The sequence below is a fragment of the Lycium barbarum genome, chromosome 5, assembly GCF_019175385.1.
Source record: "Lycium barbarum isolate Lr01 chromosome 5, ASM1917538v2, whole genome shotgun sequence".
Classification (NCBI taxonomy): domain Eukaryota; kingdom Viridiplantae; phylum Streptophyta; class Magnoliopsida; order Solanales; family Solanaceae; genus Lycium; species Lycium barbarum.
In genome coordinates, this window is record NC_083341.1 from 7422593 (window position 1) to 7433201 (window position 10609).

The 10609-nt window shown below is 33.6% G+C and overlaps 1 protein-coding gene across 1 annotated transcript; it reads right to left on the reverse strand.

Moving 5' to 3' along the window:
* Nucleotides 1–6790: 6790 nt before the first annotated feature.
* LOC132640309 (membrane protein PM19L-like) lies at nucleotides 6791–9327 on the reverse strand. Its single transcript, XM_060356839.1, has 3 exons — nucleotides 9100–9327; nucleotides 8077–8254; nucleotides 6791–7173 (listed from the first exon to the last, which is right to left on the reverse strand). Exons 1-3 carry the CDS (start codon nucleotides 9227–9229, stop codon nucleotides 6933–6935), a joined length of 549 nt encoding a protein of 182 aa, XP_060212822.1. The 5' UTR covers nucleotides 9230–9327; the 3' UTR covers nucleotides 6791–6932.
* Between the last annotated feature and the right edge of the window lie 1282 nt (nucleotides 9328–10609).

Sequence of the window (10609 nt, forward strand, 5' to 3'; positions counted from 1 at the left end):
TTTATTTGTTTGTACTTAATGTAAATTTGAATATCAATTATTGAAATTTCAGTTATTAAATGTATTTATTTTTTATGTTTGAATCTTAATCATTGAGACATTTTTGTTTTAACTTTACAATCACTTAATATATAGGTTTGAATAATATGAGTAATCAAGAACTATTACACAATCTTAATATCATTAACACGTTATTTGTTCAAGAATTTGCAAAGATGACTTTTCACCATTACGTCATCCTCCTTTGCCGCTAATTATCACCACTGCCGTTGTTGCCCACTATTACCAAATGTTTCCTTCCACCAACAACAACAATAATATACCCGGTGAAATCCCACAAAGTGGTATTAAGAAAGAATAGCGTGTACGCGGAGTACTAATTCACCCCTACCTTGGGAGGTATAGAAGTTGTTTCTGGTAGACCCTCGATACAAGGACAAACAGTAGGAAAATACTATAAAAGCACGATAAGCAATCTTAAAAAAAAAAGAGTCGTAACTACCCAAATTAATGCGATAATAGAAGTATAAGAAATATCAGAAGTTGGTGATATTACAATGAAATTACAATTACAATTGAAAAATGAAAATGAAGAAATAAAAATTTCTTCGGCTGAGGCGCGGATATCTCGCTCTCTTTAAGGAGATTCAAGCCCACTGCAACAAATCTACCGGTCCAGCAGTAATCTTTCTGACTTGTCCCCTCCAGGATACAACAGCCCGATCACGTCGTATAACTCAACAAACTCTGGACAAGATGTTGAGTCCAAAGCTCCACCAAAAAAGAAGAACACCTTCCTTCAACTAATAAACTTTTTTTTTTTCTTCTCTTTTTATGAACTCTCCAAAGGATATATACTTTCCTCTACACCCATAAGTTAAGGATTGATAACTTATTTATAGGTGAATTGGTGAATAATATCATCCTTATAATAATGGATGAAAAGGTATGGTTTTGTGGGATATTAACCTTATATTTTTGTACAAGGAATAATGTCACATTTTATATCAAAAAAAACATGAGAAACTAAGACCAAAATTGTCTCTTTGTGGCTGCCCAACATGAAAGACATGGTCACATTTTATACCACAAAAAACATGAGAAACTAAGACCAAATATATCTCTTTGTGGCTGCCATGGTCACACTTTATACCACAAAAAAAAATGTGAAAGACATGGTCAAAGAGACACTTTAACATATCAATTAAATGATATTAAAATGCTCAAAACACTTACAATCCCCCACTCATTTTAATATTAATCTAAAGAGAGCTTATTAGTTGAAGGTAGACTAGTATGCATAATGAAGGTATGCTCTGCATTGAACCTTCACTTAGTAAAACAATAATCTTTACTCCAGAGCTGTAGTGATCTCAGACTTGAACTATGACTGCTTTAGGGAAATAAAGAATTACTGCTTACACATAATAATTAAGGTGTTGACATGAGCTTTAATAGCCAACACATTATGGCCTTGTGCTAGCCCAGTTTTCATGAGTGCTTTTGAGAACAAGCCCAATTCTCATAGGAAGCGGCCTACTTCCACACTCACATAGGTGAAATCTGTCAAGAGTGCTTCTGTAACTTAACACCCCACTCATACGAGCTACAGAGTTTCATTAAGAGTTTATAAACTCAACCTCCACAAATTGTTACAGAATAATGCACTTACACCATAGGGAGGGAATAAATAAAATAGTGCATTTTTCTCAACAAGTCATCATATGATTCGTTTTTCCCATTGAACCTGGTTATAGGATCTCTAGTCCTCAGGTTGGGTTTCCTCATATACGACTCATGAATTTATGGGCTTCAATCCCATCTTCCTCGATGTGCTCCAGACCTTTTCTCTTGCCAAGGCCTTGGTTAGTGGATCTGCAAGATTTAACATAATCAACGTTAATGGTACCACTTGTCAAATATGATCTCACAGTACTGTGTTTTCTCCTTATAGGTCTGGATTTGCCGTTATAATAACGGTTTTGAACTCTACCAATTGCAGCGGTGCTATCACAATGAATTAAAATAGGAGGAATTGGTATTTCAAAATAAGGAATTTGAAATAATAAATCTCTTAACCAATTCGCTTCTTCACTAGCTGAAGCTAACGCAATGAGTTCAGCCTCCATGGTAGAGTTAGCAATAATAGTTTGCTTTTTTGATTTCCAACAAATAGCACCACCTGCCAACGTAAAAATATAACCAGTGGTGGAACAGGAATCACCAGATAAAGTGTTCCAATCTGCATCAGTAAAGCCTTCAAGTACATCAGGATATTTTTTATAAAATAAGCCATAGGTTTTTGTACCAACTAAATATTTCATAACTCTCGTTATGGCATGCCAATGTTCACTACCTGGCTTGCTTGTAAACCCGCTAAGTACTCCAACTGCATATGCAATATCAGGCCTAGTGCAATCAGTCACATATCTCAAACTTCCAATTAAGCTAGCATATTCTTTTTGATTTATAACATCATTGTCACTTTGAACAGGAAACAAGTGAACAATTGAAACAAAAGGAGTTATAACATGCTTGCAATCAAGAAAGTTATATTTTTCAAGATTTTCTCAACATAATGTGACTGGTCAAGGAATATTCCATCACATGTTTTAGTCATTGTTATTCCAAGAATTAAATTTGCCTCACCAAGATCTTTCATGTCAAAATGGCTTCTAAGAATATTTTTAGTTTAACCAATATCATTCATGTTAGAGCCAAAGATCAATAAATCATCAACATAGAGGCAAACAATAACATGTGAATTATTCCAAGACTTGTGATAGATGCACTTATCACATTCGTTTGTTTTAAAATCATTTTCAATCATGCAGGAATCAAATTTCTCATGTCATTGCTTTGGTGCCTATTTCAAGCCATATAGGGATTTAGTAAGTTTACACACTTTGCTTTCTTGGCCTACTTCAATAAAACCTTCGGGTTGTTTCATATAAATTTCTTCATTTAGGTCCCCATTTTAAAAAGCAGTTTTTACATCCATTTGGTGAATATGCAAATTAAAAATTGCAGCAATAGCAATTAAAAGCTTTATGGATGTAATTCTAGTTACCGGAGAGAAAGTATCAAAAAATTCTAGGCCTTCTAGTTGTTTAAAACCTTTAGCAACTAGTCTAGCCTTATATTTATCAACAGAGCCATCCGGTTTTAACTTTTTTTCTAAGGACCCATTTACACCCAATTGTTTTACAACCCGGTGGTAAATCAACTAACTTCCAAGTTTTATTGGAAATAAGTGATTCCATTTCATCATTTACAGCCTCTTTCCAAAAAATAGCATCATGTGAAGATAAGGCTTCTTATAAATTGAGAGGGTCATTTCCAATATTAAAAACATAAAAATCAGGAGCAAAATTTTTTTCTACTCTAGCTCTTTTACTTCTTCTTAACTCAAAATCATCACTTTCTTTATTTTTCAAAACAAAAGTAGAAGAGTTAGGTAGTGACAAAATATTTTCATTAGTCCTATGAGCCCCACTATTTTTAGAATCAAATGGAAATTTATTTTCATGAAAAATAGCATCTCCTGATTCTATTATTATATTATCTTCAAGACTAAAAAATCTACAAGCTGTACTATTTGAAGCATAACCAAGAAAAGCACAAGTAGTAACTTTTTTACCTAATTTACTTATTTTGGGATCCATTAGCCTTACATAAGCTAGATAATCCCAAACTTTTAGATATCCCAAATTTGACTTGTGACCTCTCCACAACTCAAATGGTGTTAATTTAGTCTTTTTATGAGGCACACGATTCAACACATAACAAACAGTTAAAATAGCTTCACCCTAAAAATTTAGAGGTGCACTAGACTCAATAAGCATGGCATTTGTCAACTCAACTAAAGTTCTATTTTTTCTCTCTGCTACACCATTTGAAGCAGGAGAATAAGGTGGAGTAGTTTCATGAATTACTCCCAACGATCTAATAAAAGAATTAAACTCATTAGACTCATATTCACGGTCTCTATCACTTCTAATTCTTTTTATTTTTCTTCCAAACTGATTTTCAACTTCATGGAGATAAATTTTAAAATTTTCAAAAACATCACTTTAAAAAGAAGCTTCATAGAAAGTACCACAAAAAACATGAGAAACTAAGACCAAATATGTCTCTTTGTGGCTGCCATGGTCACACTTTATACCACAAAAAAAATGTGAAAGACATGGTCAAAGAAACACTTTAACATATCAATTAAATGATATTAAAATGCTCAAAACACTTACATCAGATAATAGCAGAAATAGAAGGACAAGAAACTACAAGAGTAATACTATGAGTAGTTGTATGAAAATATAAGTAGGACAACATTCAACTATAGCCTTCTACCCTATCTTTTACCTCCCACCACCGACAACGATTATTCTCACCCACAATTACTGCCATAGGATTTGAGCGAAGTGTGAAGCGTATGAGATTGGAGACGATAGTATTTAGGGGAAATATGATTTGAACGATTTTGAAGGGTTATTAACCACTTTTTATTCATGGCTTTTCCATCTTTTTGTGACTGATAGTATGAACTGATCTATATTTGATCTGGTTTAAGTAATTACTTGTGCAACTCATTTTCAGCTAGGTAGTTGAACGAATACTTAAATATTTTATCTATTTTGCCAACAATAGGACTGACATTGTTGATCCGCATGTGTTAAATAGAAACAAGAACGAAAATTTTACAACAATCATAAAAAGTTTATCAGAGACATCTTTCATTGTCTCAGGAGAAGCTTCCATTCGAGAAGTAGTATCTTCCTGCCTCCCTCGCATTGAGAAGTTTACTTCTCTTTCCACAAATGACTGAGCGCTCTGCTCAGGACACGTACAAAGTGAATTGCCGTTTGACCGACCCTCTTCTTTCCAATTGGGTTGGATTTCCCCATAAGTATAATAAGAAGGAATGAAGTCACTAGAGAGTCGTCTTTACCCAAATATGAATTGCATACTACTGACCTTAGAAGCAGAACATGCTTCTATTTTTGTTTTAGATTTTCTTTATTCGCTGAGACGCTCAGTTCCCAGAGCTAAGACACTGTAGTACAGCTCCGAACAAGCAGGGTCAGTCGTTCAATAACTGTAACATTTAGCAATAACAAATATTTAATCCAATAAGTATTGTATTCACCGAACCAAACTAGATACTCTCTTATTACTGGGCTCACCAATCAACCTGGACTTGTTCTTTTGTTATTCCTATGGGATATCAAAATAATCCATTACGATTGTTTCCGGCCATAAGTTATCCTATGACATAAGTGCTCTTGGGTGTAGGATAGGCCGTCCCATCAAATCTTTGAGAAAGGGCCCAATTTAGTTGACCTGAAAGAAACATTCACTAGAGTTGCTGGATTCCAAAACAGCAAGTAAAGCACTTCCGATAGTCTCATTTCTTGGCTGGGAGCAGGTACTCCTTTTATAAGTTAGGTAAGTTCAAAGGGAACCGAATCAATCATCAATTCCTTTTCACCATTTTGTCTGTTACAATCAAGGACGGCAAAAAGGAAACAATTTCTTATTTAGAAAAAAGGACATGGTTACGTATAACAAGATGTAATTAAGTCAAAAGTTGACTTCACCGGTCATCTGTGATAACGTTAATTGAAAAGGGTACAGTAATCTGGCCAACCACACACGGTTTTTCTAATGTATTGTACTGCGCAACATAATTGAGAATTGTGAATTGAAAATTGCACATCACTAATTCGATGCTATCAGATATTAACTGTATCTTAATATATCATGTTAAAGTAAGTAAGAAACACACGTATAACTAATGAGAGAATAAAAATTTTTACTTGCGGGAGATCAATATATCAAAGTAATTCGATAATAAGTCAAGATGATTTAACATATAGACATGTAATATACACAGACAAAAAATTACTCACCTATCTCCATAATTTTAGCAAACAACGTCGACTCTACACTGCGTACCTAATACATTTATCTGCTTAATTATGTACAAAAACAACTAAAAATAAGACATCAAATTTTAAATACAACATATTGACTGCTTATATTACAACTATACGGATATCATATCATATCAAATTATCAATACTCCATGGACAAATGATCTAGTGGTCGTTTGGTTTAAGGTATAACATGGGTTATGCCGGTACTAATTTTTATACCACGTTTGGTATAAGGTATAGATTTATCCCGGGATTATTTTATACCTTGTACCAAACGTGATATAAAAATTAGTGCTGGAATAACTCAACTTATACCTTCTTAACCCACTTATACTGGTATTATTTTATACCATCTTTCAGATGGTATAAAATAATACCAACAGATGGTATAAATTAGTCCCGGGATTGTAATCCCGGGACTATTTTGACCTCAAACCAAACGACCACTTAAGTGCACTTAAATATCTTGTCCAGAACTTACAAGGGTCATGATCTTATAACAATGTCTATATAACCTTTTTGTTAACATAATCCTAACCGACTAACATCAAGCCATCAACATTACAAATTTATTAGAACTGAAAAGTCCCGGTAATGCATTTGTTTCGAGATTACAACCTAAACAACTGTGTCCAAATCACTTTCTTGAAAATACTGGACTCTTTTGAAAACTATAATATAGTAATTAACATAAGTACTCCTAAAAAAAAATTCAGCATATCATGCTGTCACACCAACCCAAACTCTAAAGTTTGGACCACCTTCATATACTGCAGAATGACCAAATTAAAAGACCAAATTGGCACAACAAAGCCCAAAAGCACATTTCTGATTCTACAAACATCCAGAAGCACTAAAACATAAAGAGTCAACTTTATACCCAAAAGCTTATAGAAACACATAATTTACACACTAGAGGAGGCCCAAAACCTTTCCCTAAATATTCTGCTAACATAACCATACTCACATTCTATCAAAATACAAAGTACCACTTCATTACACCGCTGTTGTACTTGTAGGTATGCCTACACCCTTCTCTCCGACCGGATGTCCACCGGCCGCGCCACCATATTGATCAGTTTCACGGTAGCCGGGACCGTAGCGGCTGCTGAACATTCCGGCATGAAGCATGAGGAGATAGAGAAGTTGAGTAAATGCTAAAACTATAGTGAATCCTTCAAGTACTCGAAGCCTCCATCCTCTCCACCCTCCTATATTTATCTCCTTGCATGCCAACCTACAAATGTTTCAAATATGTACACAATCAGATAGCTTAATTTTGATTAAAAGAATGTACACAATCCGATCATTTATAAATTGCTCCCTTCCCTCTGTTACAATAAGATCACTCATACTCCCTCTGCTCTGTTACAATTTATATATGGTACTTATAAATTACTCCCTCCGCTCTGTTAAAATTTATGCATGGTACTTCTTTTAGTCTACTCAAAACGCAGTCTATTCAAGAAAGAACGCGAGACTCCCTATTATAGGGATTCTTTGACATGCTTAAGATGTTTAAGAACACTAGATTCAAGGACATTTTATACATTACACATTTTTTTATATCTTAAAAGACGATAAGGTTCTCACTTTTCTCCAGGCTTTAAATTACTCCCTCCGCTCTGTTAAAATTTATGCATGGTACTTCTTTTAGTCTACTCAAAACGCAGTCTATTCAAGAAAGAACGCGAGACTCCCTATTATAGGGATTCTTTGACATGCTTAAGATGTTTAAGAACACTAGATTCAAGGACATTTTATACATTACACATTTTTTTATATCTTAAAAGATGATAAGGTTCTCACTTTTCTCCAGGCTTTTGAAAAAGTGTGTCTACCAAGTGTACTCAAACATATGTTTTAAAAGTACATTTTGAAGAAAAATACTTTTTTTAGCTTCTGAAGAAGAAGCTCTTGACTCCACTACTCCACGAAATTCCACTGCTCCACAAAAAGCAAGCTTAGCCAAACAAGTTACTACTACTAGTTAAATTCCACTCTTAATCTAGTTGACACACATAAAATTAAAACTAAAACACACAAAATGAAGCGAATTAAAAAAAAAAAAAAAAGGCACAATCACATCACTTATAAGCAGATCACTTATAAACTAATTAAGGGTGTGTAAAATGTTTACCCAAAAGCTAGTGCAGTGACAGCCCAAGCAACAGTAGCTGAGGAACCAGCAGCAGCAAGACTATCGTTTCTCCATGCCCTTAGATGATTTGCACCCATAAGCTTTGATATTATTCCCAAAACAGACGCCAGTATCGCGAATACTAGGAAGAACATTGTCGCTCCATTTCCACCAAAACCTGAAAAATTATGAGAATGTTAGGAAGACCATGTTTTTTTTTTCGGGGGGGGGGGGGGAGTAGGGTGGTTGTGGGGTGGGTTGTAGGGGACTTCAAAATGAATTTGATATATTTCCATAACTGAGAACATTTAACCTCCATTTAAAGTTTCTTCATTTCAAAGGTCCTATAACCCCTCAAATTTTGTTATGTTACAATTTTTATTATGGGTTTAAAACCACAAATTTCAAAACCGCAAATCTCTTTCTTAAAACTCCGTACAGGCCAAATTTTGACCTATAGAAGCTCAAACGTTGACCCTTCAATAGAAAGGGGTCCAATATTAGTTTCATTTATACGCATCAAAGGTAAAAAAGCTGCAATATCATATCAAGATATAATTATTAATCTAAAACAACATATAATTAGAGGTTCAAACTAGTTACAAAAATAAAACAGACAACCTGCTATAAAGTTAAAAAATACTGTTATTAATTGTCCTTATCTGTCTTCGGCTTAGCTCACTTATCCTGTTCCTACTACTCTATTATTTTCTTTTTTTGCTTAGGTTTAGCTCATATAGAAGTAACTTACAATTTACTATTTGAACTTCCATAAAAATCAAAGCACACAACTAAAACAATTAACTAGGCAAATGTAAAATTTTGCAGTGCAAGTTCAACAGAATCTAGTAGCTTAAGGTTCTAATTTAGCTAAACCCTGGATTTAAAAAAAAATCATTTAATCATACAAAATTCTAAATTTATAAGGCATAAATCGTAAACCTATAAACCTCAATTACTAACTATAGATCGAGAAGGAAAATAAGAATATATTCATGAAGAGGAGAGAATTACGGAACTTACTAGGATGATTTGTTTGGCCATTAATGTACCTGTTGAGACACCAACTAGCAAAACCCAATACTATTAAATACATTAGTAAGTTAAGAAACAGTAATGGAGCTGCAATACTCCTTGCCACCGTCCTAGCCATTTTTTTCTTTCCTTACACAGATTTGAGTAAATAGACAGAAGAACAAAAAACTTGCAGAAACTTTAGTCTATTGGTTATGGAATTGATTTATAAAAGGACATAAGTACAAAGTTGGTGTGTAACATATATAGGACAATGAGGGTGTAAAGATTATAAGTACGTGTCATGCTTAGTTTCTTTAGCTGTGAACAGGTGGAGGGACACTTGTCACTTGCTCCACGTTCCCTCCTTAGCTACGTACTTTTCCCACTTTGGATTCTATAATTTTGTTCATGCAGCATTGTTCATCCTTATCCACTAGCACAGATATCCATTATACGTACATAGGATGCTCAGGCGGAGCCAATGTGTTTGATGCAGTGTTTTAAAAAGTGTTTTCGATGCGAGCTCTCAAGCGGGATGCATTAAAAATGCCTCGAAATGATGATTAGAGGCAAAAATCTCAAAAGACATATGCTCAATAATTTGAAACGTATGTCTAGGCATTTAGGGTGAATTTTTTTTTGTTGGTGCCTCAAAAATTTTTTACAACTTAAAATAAATAAGTCCTTAATATAATGTTTAAATTCTCAAAAGTTAAATAGTAATTATTCAAATATTTTAAAAAGAAATTGAAATATTAAATTTAAAAGTCACGACTTTTTTTATTGCTAGAATGTCTAATATATGTTCTTTTTTAAATATTTATTTTTTCTTCTACTATCTCAAAAAGGTAACGAGCAGTCACTTGTAAGTAATATATAATATATTGTTCTAATTAAATTTTTTTGTGGGATGGAGCATATGTTTATAGTTTTCTTCAAATTTTGACGCTATTCTACCTATTTAAAAGTATTTATTATAATTATATCCTTTTATAAAATACTAAAAATTAAAGTCCCATGAAGTTTACACCCCGTGCCTCGGGACTTACGCCTCGCTGAGGCAGACGTAAAACACCTCGTCTTACGCCTCCGCCTTTTAAAACACTGGTTTGATGACATGTTTCGGTCGAACCTAATAATTTAATTCAAAATTATTAACTTATATTTATAAAAATAAGTTTTCAGTTTTGTTATAATAATAATAAGTTATGGTAGATAGTTTAACTTGGTAATGTTAAAACATTACATTTTGAATGCACAAAACTCAAAGTTAAATTAGAGTAAGGGGTCAAGTCATGAATTTATCTGATATATTGCAGCGTTAAAGTTAACTAAGAGTACTTATAAAATCATAAAATATTAACTACAAACATTATCGAATATATGTATACTTGAATAAACAGTGGAAATTAGTTGATTTACTTTGTAATCGCTCATCTATTTAACTTACTGATTTTTGGTGCTTTTTTCCTTTCCTTGTTCTTATAGTAGTGATTTTTAGCAAGAAGCTAAATAG